A 20,369-nucleotide genomic window follows, 5' to 3' on the forward strand; every position below is an offset into this window, starting at 1 on the left:
AACTAATTGCAAAAAGAACCAACAATAAATAGAGTATTTTGCACTGTTATTTCCCTGGTTAAACAAAAAAAATCAAGAAAAATCTTACTCATTTGGCAAAGAAAAAAAATTATATTCCATGAAGACAATGCATGGACGCACACCCGTACAGTTCCAATGGCAAAAATAATATAGAATTTAAGTTTCAATTATTACAACATCCACTGTATTCACCATATTTGGTCCCAGTGACTTGTTTTTATTTCCTAACTTAAAAAAAGACTTGGTAGAAAACCATTCACAACCAACCAATTGAAGACGTCATCATCAACACTGATATCTACTTTGAGGACCTTCTGAAATGCTACTTTTTGGATGGCTTAAAAAAGTTGGAGAGGCACTGAGAAAAGGGCACCTTGCTAATAGGAGATTATGTTGTAAAATAAAAAAATCTACCCAAAATAATGCTTCCAATTTTTTCCTAAGGACTTTCTGAACAACCCACATACTACCTTGATCAAAAAGTTCCCGGAATAACCACCGTGTGGCGCTCCCATCGTTCCGATTTGAGTTCTGTTTTTTTTGTTAAATTGGTACATCTGTTGTTGATATTCCCTTTAAATCTTAGTGTCATAACTTGACATTTGCAAAAGTTACGTAGCCAAGAGTACATCTATCTCTGTGTGTGTTGGCGATTTTTTACAATTTCAGAAATGGATTTAAATTTGCACCAACGAACTTGTATTAAATTTTGCGTAAAAAACGGATTTAGTGGCGCACGGACGTTGGAAATGTTGGAAAAGTGTTTCGGCAACGATTCTCTAAAAAAAACGGTCGTTTACCAGTGGCACGAGCGGTTCAGAAGTGGTCGTGAGTCAATCGAAGATGATGAACGCAGTGGCAGACCATCGACATCGAAAGTCGGTGAAAAAATTGATAAAGTAAAAGAAATGTTGGTCAATAACCGCAAATTAACCATCAGAGAAATAGCGGAGGACTTGAACATTGCCTATGGATCCGCCCAAGACATTGTGGTTAATGATTTGGGTTTCCGTCGTGTAGCAGCAAAGTTGGTGCCAAAAGACCTCAATTTCATGCAAAAAAGAGACCGTGTTGACGTCGCAAAAGACATGATTTGCGATCCCACATTCATCAAAAGGATCATTACTGGAGACGAGACGTGGGTTTATGAGTACGACACGCAATCCAGACATCAGGCAAGTGAATGGCGTTCACCAAATGAGCCGAGACCAAAAAAACCACGTCGTTTTCAGTCAAAAAAGAAGGCAATGCTGACGGTTTTCATGGATTACAACGGTGTAGTGCATCATGAATTTTTGCCAGAAGGCCAGACAGTAAACAAAGAGTATTATTTGGGCGTTATGAGACGTTTGCGTGAAGCAATTCGCCGAAAGAGACCAGAAATGTGGGCAGAAAACTCGTGGATTTTGCACCATGATAACGCACCGTCGCACAGTGCTATCATTATTCGTAATTTTTTGACGAAAAATGCAACAAATACCATCCAACAGCCACCGAATTCACCTGATTTGGCTCCCTGTGACTTCTTTCTGTTCAATCGAGTTAAAAAACCATTACGGGGAACGCGTTTTAGCAGCCGAGAGGAAGTAATGGAAAAATCGCAGGAAGCACTGATGGACATACCGAAAACCGACCGTAACTTTTGCAAATGTCAAGTTATGACACTAAGATTTAAAGGGAATATCAACAACAGATGTACCAATTTAACAAAAAAAACAGAACTCAAATCGGAACGATGGGAGCGCCACACGGTGGTTATTCCGGGAACTTTTTGATCAAGGTAGTATGTACATTTTAAACAGTTGTATTTGCCTTCGTGATTAGAATTTAATTCTCAAGGCGAGGCAAAAAAGAGATGACATGAATAAACATATACCTTCTCTTTCAATCAACAAATCAAGATGAAATGATACCATTTTGATCTTGGAGAAAGATAAGATACTTCTCACTTGTTATTAGTTTTGTGATTCAGTTCTCATTTTGTGAACAATATGCTTGAAAATGAAGGAGACAAAATGAGAAAACACTAAAATTATTGCCATTAAAATGACTATGTTACTTGAACCAGAACATGCAATGAATTTTCCAAATTTTGAGTGTCTCGTGCAAAAAAATATTAACATATTATCCCATACTTATTCTCTTCCCTTGACTGATGACTAAATCTAAGCAATTAGCACTTGGGAATGCACACTATGTATAAATACGTATTAAATAACACTCAAATATAAATAAGAAAATGCCAGTGGATGATATATGCTATGGAGGTGAGTGATATTCCAATTCAACTAATCACATTTTTTAACTTCAAATCATACTGAATAATTCAAGTGATTCACAAATCAAATTTCTAAGTTTCAAAGGCCCCTAGCAATGAGAGAGAAGCAAAGATGGTTAACACAATTTAACTTGTCAGTGCTGGCATGCATTAAACACTAGCACAGACTGTTACAGTAGTTGTAAGTCATCGCAATGACATGACTGAAATTATGGAATATACATGAACACATTAAAAATACCAGAGCTTTAAACATTTTACACACATTACCTATGTCTCATGAATTAAAATTAAACAACAGTGTAAAATTGAAATGAGAATACTCACAAAGTTCAATGCCTTCATGGCTCTATAGACTTCATTCATGATATCATGAGGTTTACTCTGTGATCTAATGCCTGAAAAAAATGGACCACATGAATTATTACTAGTCCACCATCTTGGGGCATGTAGTATCAAACAAGACAAAAAATAAATCTCAAAGCCTTGCCCAAATGCCATTTGGCCCTCTTAACAGGTGTTCCCTTCATCATCCTCTCCCCTGCATTGTGGCCGGTGCTGCCCATTACTCGCTCCCGAAGAGCTGTGAAAAAACAATGCCATTAAATTGCAGCCCATGTACTTATAAATTACATGTTTTTTGTTAACCTAGATGGCCAACAGATTTATACATGAGGAAGGCAGCAACAATTACTTTGTTACTTTGGATACTCAATGTATAACAAATAAATGCTGAGCCACAAAAATGTGTTATAAGCAATTGAACTTTGAAAGCCTCCTCAGCAATTGGCATTTTAGAGTGCAGGAAGGGATATAAAAAGTATGAAGAGCATAAATGAGATATAACCAGACAAAAGATCAATGTGTATGAAAGTGTTTCAGAGGTCACTGATGTTGAGTATTGGTTTTCAAGGACTGCCTAAAACCTACTTTAAACATTGAAGTAGGGATTTTTTCCTAAAAAATTCAAAATAAAATCAATCTATATAAGAGAATAGTAATTTTATAACATAAAACTTCTTTTTACCCTTTTCATGCCCAATTTTACAACATTTTGATCTATACTCATGTGACTAACTCTAGTTTGGAAGCTCCTCTCCAGGAATGAAAGTTACGTGCCCAATTAAAATATTAATTATTAACTTTTTACAAATCCATAAAATATTATATAGTAACCCCATCTCAAAATCCTCTTCCTTCACTGTACATGCATCAAATTTATACATGTTATATATTATCACTTTATTAACTAGTTCAATCTGATCTTCACACAAATTGTCACTCAGCGCAATGCTTGAGGTCAAAATTTCCAAGTGTTCATGAATTACCTTTTAAATCCAAATAAATATTAGTATTTCTGTTACTCAAAACTTCCATTTGAAGGCAATAGCCACCCATATATTGCTTATATTTACCTTTTTTTTGGTGATTCAAATAGGGTGTCTGTTTGCCACTGCAAATGTATATTATTCAAATAAAACATTTTATAAAAATTGTTCGCAAGTTAGTTATTCAATATTTACACTCTCAAAGTGGCACATGGACATTTGTAGCTCACAAAATTAATAGGTTAGGCATACTGAGTGCCTTGCAGCAATTTTTCCCAAAAACCAGATAATTAATCTGCTACTGAATCTATTGGATGACTTCAAAAGCCCCCAAATCAACTGAATACCAACTAAAGCAAATGTTACTACTCACGTGCTATTCTCTCTGGATGGGGTCGTATTGGACTTGGATTAAGCTCACTTGGGCTAAATGACACTGGTGGGGGACTACTAGCCACATAAAAGTCTTTGATTTCTGCTTTTGCGGCTTCATCTGCAATCCTTTTGTTGTCAATTACTAAGTGATATGCAATGGCAAGCTGGTCATGTGGATCTCCACTCAGAAGTGCACTGTGCACTTCTTGCTCTTTGACCCCAAATTTCTGCATATGAAAGATTGTTAAGGATTTACTTCATGGCAAAAATGAGGTATTATTAATTTCAAAGCTTAAATGTAAAATTCAAAGCATTTCACCAAAACACAAGACAGAATTTTATAATTCAATGCTTAAGTTAATAAAGAAACACAATGAAAAGAGTGAAAAACTGTGTGTCCACGCAGAGTATGTCTTCCAACCAGATTTTTACAAAGAGGCTGCAAGGATATACCTGGAAAACTCTAACTTAAAGCATTTCAAGAGATGATTTTTCAGTCACTCAATTATTCTGCGATTTGAGACTTCCAAGCTGTGAGATTTAGAGGTTGTGACAATGTTCAATAGTACACATGAATAAGCATGCCTAGATCTAAAAATAACAGGGTAGGGGGTACAGCCCTTAATGCTAAATGCTCGGCAATACATCAAAGGCAATGACTAAAGATCAATAAATACCTACTCTTTCTACTCACTGATTAGTTTTTTTTAGTTGGAACCCAAACTGTTTGTTTATTAGATGAACAAACTTCTTTGCCAAAAAATTGATTTATAGGAAAATGAAGAATAGAAGGTATTTTGCATATACTTTTATTTCAGGTACAATTAGTTTTGATGCATAGGTGTCATCTTCGAGTACCGATTGCACCTGACCTTATCTCACTGCACATAAAGATGATGCCTATGCATCATAACTAACATACCTGAAACATAAGTGCATGGAAAATAACTTGTATTCTTCATTTCTCCAGATGAATTTCCATGTAGTCAAGCCTGATACCATCGAGTTCAGTGATTTCTAAATGACTTTGCTATTCTTCATGTTTTCATTTTCATCTGTTTTCAAAACTATTTTAAGATATCTTTCTCAAGGAATTAAATGCTTGATTTTAAAAACACACAGTAAATATTAATAGAAACATCGTCATAACTTCAAATTTCTGTATGCTTGAGAGTTTTAGAGTATTCCGTTATTTTGATCCTCAAAAAGGGTAGTCATTTTTAATGGGTTTATGAGTGGTGTGTGAGTTTATGCCATATAAATGTAAATGTGTTCATTATTAATTAGTTCATTAATTATCTAGGGTAAAAAATATACAATAATTCACACGAGGTCTGTCTGAATACTACACAGCATGGCAGTATTGAGAGAAGAATAGCCTGCCTAGAATAATGAGGCCTTGACCCCCTTCAGAGTACACCCCTTGATGACTCACACACTTATCCCAGTGTCTTCTCAACTTTTGTAAACAATCGGCCAAGTCATATTTGGCAAATTCTCCTGTATCTTGTCATCTGTTTGTTGGGAAGTTTTGTTTGATCGTCATAGTCCTAGACCCATCTTCAGTTACAGGTATGACGTTTTTTTAGGGAACCTGGGTCATCGTTTATAGCTTGAAGTACCCTCCAACTGCAGTACAAAATCCTTGACAGTGATTGATAAAAGAGAATGCGATGAGGCTGCTGATGACCATTCTGATTATGGATTTTGCCGATTATTTCGAGAAGTGGGAGAGATGCTGGGATAGGTGCTTAAGGTCCCAAAGGGAGTACTTCAAAGGGGACTAGGACCTCCTTGTCCTAGGTAGGCTATTTTCCTCAAATATTGGATGGCTGGATCCAATTCAGAGAGACCTCATACAGGTACAGCAGCATGAAATGCAGAAAAAGTGTATCCAAAGCACATTCAATCCCATAAGACAATAAATTTAAAGAATATGTGCAGCAGCAAAGTGAGTTTTCAATATTAAAATAAACCACAAGCTTCTCCATTTAGTACATTTACAGTAAAGTGATACATAGTATTTATATAGTAAATATACAGTAAAATAGTATACATAAGTAAATCCATCATATTGTGTACCTATCATAAAATGAAGGCCCATAACATGGATAAAGGCAATACTCAAATACTATTATTACAGTAAGCAGGTGAATCACTTTCAGTGGCGAAAGTTTTGTTCAGGGAAGATGCATTCAATTAAAAATAAGGTATACATATGCCTAAACTTGAGTCAAATATATCCCTCTCCAACAGTTATTTTAATGGAAATTCTAACATCAATCATCTGAATTTATCATACTGTTAATTAAAGTGATACTACTACTCGCTTTATTTAAAAAAAAAATTCCCTGTGTTTCTATCATACAGGGTGTGGCAACATAACTTCCTTTTTTCAAATGCAAAGTGCTTTCAAAAAAGGACATTTGACATCTAGTTTGTCAAAAAATACTTGAAAGTACCTTAATCACCAAAATATCCGATGAAAGAGCAAACTAAAATTACATAGCTAATTCCTCTTCATGTGAGAGAGCAGGTCAATTTGAATGTACGGCGTTCACCCCCTCAACTTTTGTGCAGCACATCTTTGGTGAAAAATCTGTTGACTGACCTGAAACTCTGCATGACACTTTCATTTATTGGTTAAGAACTATATTGTTCAGTCATATATGAGTGTACAACATGATTTTAAGTTTTAACTTAGAGATAAATATAAAAGTTTCACATGGTCATATAGTAAAGTTATATCATGTTTTATAAGGCTCTTTTATGAGACAAAATATTAAGTAGTACATAATTTTGAACAGCGCCTTCCATTTTTATCATGAGTTAAGGTAGCACAACCTAACAAGTTGATGACCAAATTCTAAATAACATGTGAACATTGCCACCTGAGCCACAGATCAATACTACTAATTATTTAAATACACAAGACCTATCTTATCATATTACAACTAACCCCCCATGCTAAGAGATATGGTACTTACATCACAGACTTCGTTCACAGCATCTGTGTCAATGACAGAAGAATCCTGCTCCACTGGTGAAGGAAATAAATAGGCAGGAAGTTCCTTTTGAAACCAATCATGCTTCCTGGAGGAGGGATTAAAAGCCAATCAACAAAGTGCTCATACAGAAAATTTACTGTTCACAGGTAGTTTTAACGAAACAGCTTAGCAATGAAACTGTACTGAAAATATTTTCAGGACTGCAGTGGCATTGATAGCTTACACTGTTAACACCACTAGGGTAACTTAGTAAAAGTAGAAATTGAGGGAATGGGGGAAGATCAGAGAAAAACCCAGCATAGATATTATGATACTCTGAATGAAAGAAATCAAGAGGGTAAATAGTTAGAAGTCCCATTCATTGGATGCCATACTCTACTTGAAGTGCTTTCCACATAGCACCAAACTTAGGAACTGGATACCACTGACAAATCCAGGAACTTGAAGTATTCAAACCAGGGCCCTCAGGATGGGACACCAGTACACTAGGGTAGGTTATAATTAACTACAGAAGAGTAAACAATAGGATCTGTTTACAAGGTCATATTCTCTCTTCTTGAGACCACCAACGAAATTTTTCCAAGAATTGAAGAGTAAAGGATAAAAACAATGACATTTATGCAGCTCATCATTAAACTCCACACTAACTTCTAGATGAGCAGCAGGAACCATACAAATAAAAAGAGACGTTTCAGGCATGATATGGCAGAATATCTTAATTAATGCAAAATTGGCAATTTTCCACAAAATAAAATTAATTAATGCGACCAGTTTCAATGTAACTAAATCATCACCAGGAACCATACCTCTAATATTATGGAACGGAGTATGATGGTACCCTATGACAGTTTATGAATGTCATAATGAAAACTAATGTAGTTCCTTCCATTCATTTCGATAATCCTCCCCTTAATATCTGCAAGTAGCAAAGTTAGATCTGATTTCCTCACTCTGAAATTGTTGCATTGCATTTTGTATATAGCAGCTGACTACGTTAAAAGTTACTGTCCCAGCATCTACCACAGTTTCTTGGAATTATCAGTACCTTTGCAAAAGACATGTAAAAACATGCCAATTATATGCCATTGTACACTATGATAAAAGCAACCATAAATTGTTGGTTGATATAAAATTTTTTTGGAATAATACGTATAAAAATGAATTTCTTCCTTACGGTCATATTAAGGTAATTATTTAGCAAGAGGTTTGACAGTTGTACATAGAAGTACTGTAAAATTGATGTGGAATTTTAGTGGAATTAGTTTATAGTAAAATATAAAATGCTTTTAGTATACCATTAAACTCAAAAAACTTACTAAAAGGAAATAATTTCAAATCATGTGCAATAGTACTTTTTATGATTGTAGGAAGATGCACACCACATTCACTTTCTGGTTCTTTGGGTGAGTGGGCAAGTTTTTATCTTTCTTTAGCAGACAGAAAAATAGATAAAGGCATCAAAGTCCAGACAGGCATATTTTAGTGTCCCTTTTCTCCTCCAAACTTGGAAGAATTTTGCTAGCTATCTCAAAAGGGCTTCATGTGAACTTGACAACATAAACAGGTTACTTTACTTGTTTGCTGCAGTGGATTATAACCTCCATTAATCGATGGCCATATCCCAAGATACTTTAGGTAAACGGTTTTCCATCCATAATGCCAACAATAAAATTTCATGTGTTTGACAAACTAAACAAAAGGAAATTTTTAAATATTTGGAGTAATACTGATGTTACTGCAATGAACGATTGAACAGAAATGTTATGTCAGGAAAAGGTATCCATAAATATGCTAATGTTTAATGATGTTCAGTCTTGAGGATTGATTTCAAAATGAATAATATGTTTATGAGTCACCGCACATTATCATCAATGCACATTTCATTGTAAACTTCTTTCAATTTATCCACACAATATCTCTAATGAAAATATTTGCCGTTAACATTCTTACACCTCAGTATATCCTTTTGTATTATTTATGGCATGCCTATTGAAAATGCACCACATACACATTCATTATTCTACAAGAATGTACTTACTTGCAAGTTTTTAAATATACCCTAAGCGTTCAATATACCCCATCCAATGATGATGAGATGACTGAAAAGACCATATTATTATTGTTGTTATTTTACCAGTTAGAGTAGGATTTGGATCGACAGAGCCTATACAATTGTACAAAAATACTAGGCTTCACATTCACACATATTTGGTACATAATTTGCCAACTGTGAATTATTTGCTCAGTTGGAGATGATATCCCTGAGGGACGCTCCCTGTCCAGATGCAATGATTTTATCCATCACCTCGCCTATGGAGAAAGACTTCACTAGCAAATCTGGTGGTAGGATCCTCCTGCGACTAGAAGTCAGTTGCCACTTCACTCAGCATCAAGTTAACTGGATCACAGGGTTGTCACATCTCTGGGGAAGCAGAGAATTTGGGCGGGTTACCCTGGGAGGTAGTAAGATTTTGTTGCATATCTGTACTATTTTAAGGGTAGATCAATTCATGATGGGTAGCCATGAGACATGATGAGGGTGCTTCCCAATGAAGGATGAGACGTGTATGATCAGTTTGCACTAACCTGCCCTGTGATGCCACATGAGAGGGGAAATAAATGGAGGAGAGGGGCACACCTAAGATAGGTGTCATGCACAGGGACTGATTCTGGTCAGACGAGGTCTAATTAAGGAAGCCTCCCATTGAGGGGAACTTATTTTGAGGGCAAAATGAGTTCCGCTCTAACAGGTGAGAACAAACCAGCCTGCTCAGGTAGGGGAGAGAAAACTGGCCTCTCTCCCCTACTCTCCAATTCCCTCTACACTCTTTCCTCACCAGATGCCTGTTCATGCCTGCCTCTCCTCTGATTGCATGGACAACACTCGAGTATTGAGTGTAGGCCATCTTATCCTGAACAGATTCTACAGGGCAACCATAACAGCTACTATTACTAAAGAAAACACATTAAGTGTACTGTCATAGAATAGAATAAATATTAATAGTAAGAGCAAAGATGCACACTTTATGATTGAAAAGATTTTATAAAATGTTAAAACAAGAAAAAATAACATGACATAATGATTTTAGAATACTTACTTAATATCTTCTATTGTTGCTCTTTTCATCGGATCAATTTGCAGCATATTGCACAGGAGATTGACAACAGGCTTATTCAAGTACTCAGGAATGGGGAATATACCAGCTGAAAGAAGGAATGTTTTAATATGAATTGATTAGATATGATGGCCAGAGGGAAAGTGTACATCACCAAACATGCAATGATATAGAATACTTACACTTGATTTTACGGAACAGTGAAGACACATGCTCATCATCAAATGGAAGTGTCCCGCAAAGTAAGGCGTAGAGAATGACACCACAGGACCAAATGTCAACTTCTGGACCTGCATACAGTTTTCCAGAAATCACTTCAGGGGCAGCATAATTGGGAGACCCACAGCTAGTCCTGAGAAACTCACCATCCATCATCATGTTTGAAAGACCTATGTGATCAAAAGGGAATTTAATATTGATTCATAAATCTCACATTCAAACACTTAGCAGGCAAAATCATTTTAAAAAATTCCTGTACCACTTGCATCGCACTTGGTATTATTCAATGCATTTCACAGTAAAGACACCAAAATACAAAGGTTCTTACCTTTGTTACCTGACATAAAAATAACAATAATTTTTTGAAATATATTTAGTGCTGGTATTATGACTGTCATGCTTTGAATATCTGTTAAGTATAAAAAGTGTTTTATGACTTCCTGTTAGACCCTTAGATACTGTAAAACACCCAGTTTATTTAGTTTCAGGAGGCCAAATCTAGTAAAAGGAAAATTATTAAAGCAATATGGCAGTGTTAAGTCAAAGAAAGTTTAACATGTTATTATAAAATTCATTTAATTGAATTTGTTGATTAAATTGGCAAATTATTGTAATATCTCATTTTCACTATTAAAATCATAAATTTTTAACATAATTAGTTGATGACAATAGCAATAATACTTGTAATTAGTCTGATGAATTAATGAGCCGAACAGCTACCAAACTTTCTCTTATCACTTAAGGTAAATACCATTTAAGTCTATCCGCTGTTTTTGTAGAACTGTGACAGCAAATTCAGAAAACTCAAAAATACGTAGGAATCTTTTGTATCTGGTCACATGTCTCCCATAACATCTTCAAGTGTTTTACAACCTGCTAACTTAATATTAAAACTCATTCATGCTATTATATCATGACTTTTTTCTTTAACAAGACAGTCTTTCTTTGTGGAATAATTATGTTCATTATTTCCTGTCCCACCCCATGGAATACAACCCTGACTTGGTCGATAGGTTTGGGCATTCCGGAGATCACGAGAGATGTTCTAGAAGTATCAATTATAAAAGCTTCTGGTAGGGTCACTCATTCCAGATAGGATGAAGGATAGGAACCAGATGAAAGGTAGTCCATGCAGTATGCGTTCCTCAATGAGGGGCTGCAGAATCATCCCACCCCAGCAGTCATCGAGTGATGGTGTCACGAAGGTAACAGGAAACCACCTCATTTATTCATCCCAAGAATGCCTTGATGGGCAGTATACAGAAAATTCATGCTGGTGGCAGGGCTTCCATTATCGTAATCTCACGAAATCCTTACAAAGCAAAACCAACAGCAGCCGCATTGTAGAAAACTGCTTTTCTATTTGTAATAGTTTAGGGCATTACATCTGCTATGATAGCAATAGGCATCCATGTGTGATTTTCATTTTCCATTTTCAAACCATTGCCAGTCTTTATTAGGAGTCTAAAATACCACCTCATTTTTCTCAATTGCCTTCACTCTTCATTTCAACCTTGCAGTCATTGGTTCTCTCTTTTTTGGTTGACTGGTCTGAAATTGATTCCCTCTCAGAATATTTAATCTGAGTTCATCTTCAGTCAACAATAACCACCACAAGATGTAAATTTATTCTCCCCATAAAGGTCACTTTCCTGATTTATGCATTTGTTTTTCCCTGCATCATTTACAAATATTTTCTTTTGATAGGGTAAGCCTTCCATTTCTCCCATCTTGTAGTAATCTGAGCCATAATCATCATTGGAGAACTAAATAACTTACATGGGCCTAATAATACAAAGACCTAGGCAGTCTCTGTATCTATTATACCCACTGCCAACCAAGAGCTGAATTTTCCAGCATGACTGATAATGAAAAATAATTGGAGTGAGGAGTTTGGTATGCATAGAATTGTAAAGCCTGAGCAGTGACCATCCAAGGCTAGTCAGCAGGTTTAGGCAAATGATGATGTAACCATGTATTCCATAAGCCAGGCTTATATTAAAATAAATGGTTATAAAATTTGAAATCAAACAGTTTGGGGTTAAATGGAAAACTGCCAAATAGGTATGACAATGTGGAATAGCAAGCAATGCTAGACGAAGATAACTCATGAGCACAAAAACAACTCGCAGAGCAATGGAGCATTGGTCAACAAGCTGTTTCCAATCGCCCACGAGAGATGGGAAAGATTCAGAAAACAAGCAGATAGGTACCACATGTGTTAAATGACAGGCAGATGGAGAGACAAAAAAACACATTTCTGATTGCACGATTCTAAAGAAAATTGATTTTGCCATGTATCATTACTGGGGATGAAAACTGGATTTATTTTGAGAATCCCAAGTGCAAAAAACCATTAGTAGACCCAGGAGCACCATTCACATTGACCTGAAAGACCAAATCACTTTAGCGGAAAGACGATGGTCTTTGTTTGGTGGGATCTGAAGGGTGAGTTCTATTATGAGCTGTTAAAACCTGGTGAAATGGTTAATACTGAACGCAACCAACAGCAGTTTTTTGATTTGAACCATTATCTGCTTGAAAAAAGACAAGAATGCCAAAAGAGGTACCACAAGGTGATCTTTTATTCATCACAATGCTCCATCATATAAGGCAAAATTGGTTTGCGACACATTGGAAGTACTCAGCTGGGAAGTTGTACCCCATGCGGCTTCCTCACCAGACTTGACTCCCGATTACCACTTGTTTGCATCAATGGGTCATGCACTAACTGAGAAGCGCTTTGGTTCATACAAAGATGTGAAAAAATGGCTAGATGAATGGTTTGCAGAAAAAGGGAAAGATTTTTACAGGCATCGTATCTGCAAATTGCCCGAAAGATGAGAAAAATGTCTAACTAGCAATGGTGCATACTTTGAATAAAGCTCTTTTTATCATTCTCCCTAATTTTTATTTATTTTTTTAAAACAATCTGCATTTTATAATTGTGCACCTGGTAAATAATTTCTCCACAAATGAACGTCATGCCCTAAAAACCGGCAGTCCAACCCCAACATTGTAGTTACTAACGCCAAAAAAAGTTCCATGGTAGTAAAACACCAATGATTACATTTCCAAAGCTCTCAGTAACCTCAATGATACATCTACCTCTACCACTCTCACCAACAACCCAAGACCCAGTTTCCAAACATAAATTCGGTCTTTCCTCCTCCAATTTGGATTAGAAAAAGGCCTCACCTCCCAAGACATAAACCTACTCTCACCCCCACACCCTAGAATACCCCAGTTTTATCTCCTCCCAAAAATACACAAACCTAACATTCCATGTCACCCTATATTTTCCAGTTTCAACTCTCCTACTAAAAGAATCTTCCCATTCTTTGACCAACACTTCCAACTCTTGCACTCTACTTGACCTCCTTCACAAAAGATGCATACCACTTCCTCCACTGTTTAAATTCTGTCTCCATTCCCCCACCGCCAACCTACTCATGGCTACCATCGACGTTACTTCCCTCTATACCTCTACTCTATTCTTCATGCACAGAAGGCTTATCCTCTCTCCGGCATTATCTTTCTCTGTGCCCCCTACCCAGCACCCTTCAACCATATTTCTCCTCAATCTATCCACTTTCATCTGACCATGAAGCCCTGGGCACACGGTATCTATACAAATTCTTGATAACGAAAAAGTTCTTGGTACACGTTATCGATGGGAAAATACGGTACTAGAAATCTATATTATCATCTTTTGACACAGAATCAATGCTCTTCATTTTACACAGGTGAAACCTTTACACCAATACTCCCGTTATTCTGCCTCACTCTTTTCTCTTACTATCCCTTTACACGCAAATTGCCAAAAACATTTCCTTCAACCATCCATATTGAAGAGTGAAATGGCCGCCTGAGATAATAAACACCAGATTGCTGCCTAGTAGAAAAATAGAGGTGGCAAACAAATTACTCAAAAAAGGATAAACTGGAAAGAGGGACAAAATAAACTTGGAGGAAGCTGAAATTATTTTGAAAGATCCCTACCCTTATTCCCGAGGCTATTGACATTAAAAAAACAACCAATATATTTTGATTGGGGGGACAGTTATCAACTCCAAAGTAGAAAGAAACAAACATATTGAAATTTGACCAAACAAGAGAGCTGACATTGTACCTTTATTAAGACATCCAAAACCAATGCATCATTGATACCTCCTTATGCAATTAGGAACAAAATATAGCTTTTACTCCAGAGAATGTAAAATGAGCTAACCTAAACAGGACTACCATTAATAGCATTTCACTCTTAAGCTCCATGTGAAAGGAATGACAAAATATGCCTCAGCTGCTTGGTGAAATAAGTTACTTAGAAAGAATGAATGCATGTGAGACTGATATCTTATAATTTATATACTCCAATAGTTCAGTTTTCACCAATCACTCCATCACAATCATTCCAGGCATAAATGATGAGCATCAAGGTCACTCTAGATGACACGAACATGCAAGGCAATATTCTGAGTTAAGGTTTGGTGTGGTAAAGAAGGGTCTCGGGGAGAATTGAACATTCCTTTCCCATCGACCTTTTGTGCTTGCTAATGGCCACTTGGGCAAATGGGAGGAATGAATGCAGTTGTAATTTCAATTTGACAAGATGCTGATCTGAGTTTCAATGTAATGTTTCAAAGAAATGGTCTTGAATTTAGAGTGTGGGAAACATAACAATGGTGACTCTGAAATATTTTAGCATAATTCACTCACCAAAATCAGCTATCTTCACATGAAGGTTTTGATCCAATAAAAGATTCTCAGGTTTCAGATCTCTATGGACAATCATATGCCGATGACAATAATCAACACCAGATATAATTTGCTGAAAGAATCGGCGTGCCTCATACTCCTTCAACTAAACCAGAAGAAAAGGCATTGATTATGAGAATACTAAAGGAACTTAAAACTGGAAAATAATTTAAACGGGGAAACCCCAGTAAATACTCACTATATAAAGAGCTACAAAAATAAATTTAGTTAAAAAAACTGATTCTGTGAATGGACTAAATACTCAGCCAAAAGTTCTCTAGCAGAAGCATTTTGTGTCAGCGTGTAATATTGTTACCCCTCTAGTAACAGTAAGGCTGGGTTCCACTGTGAGATTATTTTCTTCGACATATTTCTTCATTTCTCCTTTTACCATTAACACCTGCATGTAATTTAGTAACTCTTGCAGGCTAAGCATTATTTTTTTCAGTAGAAATCTGATTTGATTACATGATTTGATGCATATCTACTGAGCACCAGAGTATGGTGATAATTTCAGGCCTTAAACTTCAGGATCTGCTTGAGACTTTTATGTCTACACATATGATTGGAAATTTCTTACAAAAATTTTCTGTCTTTGCGAGCAGTTCATCATGAACCAGAGACATTTTTGTCATTGTGGGGGGCAGCTCTAAAGCTTCCATGAATTTCAGCTGCTTCCAACTGCCTTACTGATCAAATTCTGAATCCATTCTTACCATGTTCACATCCAAAAAGTATGCACTAAAGCACAAACAAATTCTAAAGTGAGTAAAACATAAACAATGAGTTTTGGAGAAGGATTAACGATCAGCCCAACTGAAAATGAGCATAGTGTGAGCCTACACATCGTTCATTTTGGATTCCAAATAGTACTTGGCATAAGGCAAATTCAAGTCCTACATTTTTAGGGCTTCTTGCAAGATTTTCTCAAATATTCTGGATCCACAGTAAATTGACCCCACAGATCTTAAACAGGAATACATAGGGCTGACTCTAGAGGTGACCACTGATGAGTGATTATGACCACTCAAATGTCTTCCGAGAAAAAACTCATTTACAGAAAAACTATGTAATCACCATGAAACTTGAACGAATTCATAAACATTGAAAATTGTATAAATTAAGCTGTAATTTAATTTTATTGAACTAAATAACAATATTCCATTTAGTCAAATGAATTTGGGATAGCTGTAATATTTTGGAAACAATTGCCTGATATTGAGTAAAGCTGGGTATTATGTACAGCATAGGAATAGTGCATGCTCAACGCTCAAATCTGATTCAGATTAACATAAACCACTGAAAATGATCACATTACTGCTCCATTCCCATATTATAATATTATTGAGGTCAATTTCAAATACAAATCCATTTATCATGCTATGGTTACGATGATAAGAGATACCTGGCTAAACTGGGCAAAGAAGGGTGAAAAAGTATACATTACCTTGCCGTGTTTCACAATGTAATCAAAAAGCTCTCCACCAGAGACATACTCCATGATCATAAAAATATCTGTTGGTGTGCTGATGACCTGATACCTAAAAGTAAAATGGTCAAGTATGTAATAAATGGCAAAGTTAACATTCATACTGAAATACAAAGAATAACTGCTGCACTGATTTTGACCACAAAGCAAAATGTTTCTGTGGTGGCCCAAACCCAAATTACCACACTTTTAATTCTAATATGACTTTTCATACACTCCAATTGTTTGTTTTCCATAATGATAGATTGGACCCTAAATTCTTCATATCATGTCCAATGATCAATACTTTGATTACAATTTGAGTAGTCAAACATTCAAGGAATGCTACTAAGCTTTACATGCAGATGTATAAAGTAGCAGAAAGACAAATCAACTTCAATTTTCCTGTTTACTCACATGATGACGAAAGAATTCTAAATTTATGGAAAAGGCCAACAGCAAAAGGACAGTTTCTTAATATTTTGATTTATCAATTTTAGCAATATTTTGGGGTTCAGCACTTAATTTCCAGCTGGATACTATTACTAAACTGAGCACAAAAATCAGATATAATACTCTAATAATTTAATGAAGCAAATCACCCTGGATTGATTAAATATAATTTTATCAAGTGAGTTTTTATATTTTGTGCTTATATGAAAGAATGATAAAAGCACAATATTCCATAGCCATGAACAGTACAGAAGAAAATGAGGAACAAAAATGAATTGAAATATTCTGCCACTGCTGTCAGCCTAAACATGATCCTACTTTTTTATTTCCAGCTTCACCACTAATCTCTTCATCTGAATCATTTCCTCTTCCATTGCTAATCTCAACTATTCCATAGCATGAAACACTATGTGAGAATCATACATTTTAGCTTCTCCACAACACTTTTCTTCATTAGTCACATTGGGGTCAGCAAATTTCTTATTTCAAAATCCATCAATGTGTGAGTCGGAGCAGTAATGTAGCAAAAACAAGCTTGTGATATACCCAGTTACCTGGTATATTTTCATGATTTCTGATGTCTGGAATATTTACCATCATATAACAATCACTAATCATGTAGTTATATGTTGCATTTATCCTGTACGCTCATTTGATCATAACTTACAGGAAAAACAAGTGTTATTAAAGTCAAGTTGTACTTCAATTCATCTACATCTTACTCTACAACCCACCATGATGGTATGTGACAGGGGGATCAAGTCATCACCCGTTATAGTAACTGGTAGTTATTAGCATTAGATAGGCGATTGAGATGGTGTTGTGGCTAATGTACTGGCTTCCCACCCAGCTGGTTCCGATCCTGGAGACCACAGATATTTTTCAGTGGTATCCCCATCCCTACTTAAGGTGCTTTGTGGAGAGCACTTTGAGTGAATACACCATCCATCAGATGGGATGTTAAACTGCAGATCCCTTGTGTTAAACGGTAGGCTAATGCAAACACAGGGTTGGCCTCCACCCTTCCTCTTTTCCTATCTATTCCTAATGACCTTAGCTGTCGGTCGCCTTCCCTAAAACTACTATTAGCATTAGATTATATTCCATTTACAGGTAGTTCAAATTGTTGTATGCAATGTTTCCCACTGCAGTATGTATGATTTCTCCAAGTAAAAAAGAACTCCAAATTGGTTTTTCAGCAGTTCAGCATTTACAGACATGTATCTTGGTCTCAATTTCGCCCAAATAAAGATTACTTCTATCTATCTATCTTGCAATTTGACTGAGGAAAAATTCCACAAATATGCACCATGTGAATTGTTAAATGATAAGCCCCTTGTATTTATTTTTAAATAAAATAAGCAGTGCATTCTCAGAAAACTGCAATCCACGACCAGGAATTTTGATATATATACTTCAAGCTTACTTTGAACATTAGCATGAGATTAACATCTTTTTAAGAAATCAATTTAGGGCCCAACATATGTGTCCACTGTATGTATGCACCAAGTCTATGCTCACAGGTGCTGAACAACAAAATCTATGTTCTTTCTTTCATTCTGAAGCAGATACATACACGATGGTTTGCGAGGCATGTGGCTGGGACATAAAGATGGCATGACGTGAAGGCAGGCCAACTTATATGGAATCCAATGAAAACAGTGGGCCTAATCAATTAATCTAATAATTCCAACATCATTTACACAAAAAGCTGATTTCATCAGTGTACCGTTTTCTGTTATTTGAAAAATATGCTGAGGTACAAAACTTACAAAATCATAATATCCTCTTTGAAATGTGCTCGCTACATTTTTTGGATTACACAACTTATTTGGATAATTGGTAAATTTACTTATCAGCATATCTCTCCCATGTATACAACACCATGAGCATGAAGACAGAGTTAATCTTTGAAATGTTGGCAGCAAAATATCAAACCTGAGCTTTTTATCTATTCCAAAATATTCTGCATAATTTTGGCAGTGTCTTAGATACTGACATATATAATGTATACACCACATATTCTTGCATGTCAGGAGTCTTACATGCCAGAAAATACGATGTATCATGGAGAAACCAGAATAAATTGTCACAACAATATTGTTAATGAAATAATCATATAACCTAACCTAAAGAAGCATTAAACTGAAACAGTGAGAGTGTGAAAAAATGTGACAACTGGTTGTACTTACATGATCTTCACACACTCCTGACACACATTAGTACAAACTGCTTCCATTCAAGCATATCTGTTTTCAGTACATTGGAAAAATGCAGCATTCATACCTTTTTGATTTGATAAGTTTTCAAATGAGATTGTAGAGAAACAGAACTTTTCCAGACACTGAGTAAGTTAGCACTCACGGCACTCTTTGTGACATCATAGTACTTTCATGATGAGAGTGGTATTTTTATCATATGAAACATGGTGGATTTAAATAGTTGATTTTTAAGCCTTGTAATGAAATACTGACAGGAATATACTACTGTATTAGGTAGTTCAAAAATGATTTTTAAAAAAATTAAGTATATTTAAAAAGATGCAACATCTCCTATTGTGAATTAAACTAATGGTCTCTGTACATGATACAATTGCTCGTACAAAACATTTTTAAAAACCGTTTGTACAGTGTGTGATAGATCCAATTCCTCGTACAAGAGATTTGAATGCATTCAATAATCTTTGATAGATTAGTCCAGGATATAATAATAGTAGTCTCTAGTCAAGTAAACTCTTTAGGACAACGAACTACAGTGCCTACCAGGCTAATGGGCATCAACTGCACAATCATACTGCCAATATTTTTTTGACAAAAACATTCAAATCATGGTGTTCAGATAGAAATTAACACTTATCATCAATCCCACAACATTTTTACAAATTGCATTACGGCTATATTGAAATGTTAAACTGGATATTTCTTTTTCCAAAGATATTGATCAAGAAACTGTATGGTCTACAAAAGTTAATGTTAAGTTATACTTTTGAAAAATGGCTACATTTTGTATTCACAGGTACTTACAGTTTTATGATGTGAGGATGTCGAAACAGCTTAAGATTTTGTATTTCTCTCCTAATCTTCCCAACAACATCCAAACTTTTTATTTTCTGTCTGTTCAGTATCTTAACAGCTACCTTATGTTTTGTTTTCTGATGTTCCCCAACTGTAAAATGCATCATGGATTTATGACAGATATCAGAACCACTTTCATCAACCAAAACAAAAACTTGTAATTATTCTGACCTTTTAATTGCCACTAAATAGTATCGTTTTTAACTATTTATTTTCAATCATGTCTAGGGGTGCAATTTTATTATCCCAATGGTACACATTTCTATATCCA

The 20,369-nt window shown here is 35.7% G+C and overlaps 1 protein-coding gene across 1 annotated transcript in view; it reads right to left on the bottom strand.

Moving 5' to 3' along the window:
* AMPKalpha (AMP-activated protein kinase alpha subunit) overlaps positions 1 to 20,369 on the bottom strand; it is a 36,864-nt gene that overhangs the window by 12,512 nt on the left and 3,983 nt on the right. Inside the window, exons 2-10 of the mRNA XM_071582883.1 lie at positions 20,048 to 20,189; positions 16,551 to 16,644; positions 15,065 to 15,209; positions 10,309 to 10,515; positions 10,109 to 10,214; positions 6,990 to 7,095; positions 4,001 to 4,229; positions 2,790 to 2,882; positions 2,627 to 2,697 (exon numbers count right to left, since the gene is read on the bottom strand). Coding sequence (XP_071438984.1) covers positions 2,627 to 2,697; positions 2,790 to 2,882; positions 4,001 to 4,229; positions 6,990 to 7,095; positions 10,109 to 10,214; positions 10,309 to 10,515; positions 15,065 to 15,209; positions 16,551 to 16,644; positions 20,048 to 20,189 — 1,193 coding nt within the window. The remainder of the gene's footprint in view (positions 1 to 2,626; positions 2,698 to 2,789; positions 2,883 to 4,000; positions 4,230 to 6,989; positions 7,096 to 10,108; positions 10,215 to 10,308; positions 10,516 to 15,064; positions 15,210 to 16,550; positions 16,645 to 20,047; positions 20,190 to 20,369) is intronic.

Source organism: Hetaerina americana, unplaced genomic scaffold, assembly GCF_022747635.1.
Source record: "Hetaerina americana unplaced genomic scaffold, ioHetAmer1.1.p SCAF_12, whole genome shotgun sequence".
In the NCBI taxonomy this organism is placed as follows: Eukaryota; Metazoa; Arthropoda; class Insecta; order Odonata; family Calopterygidae; genus Hetaerina; species Hetaerina americana.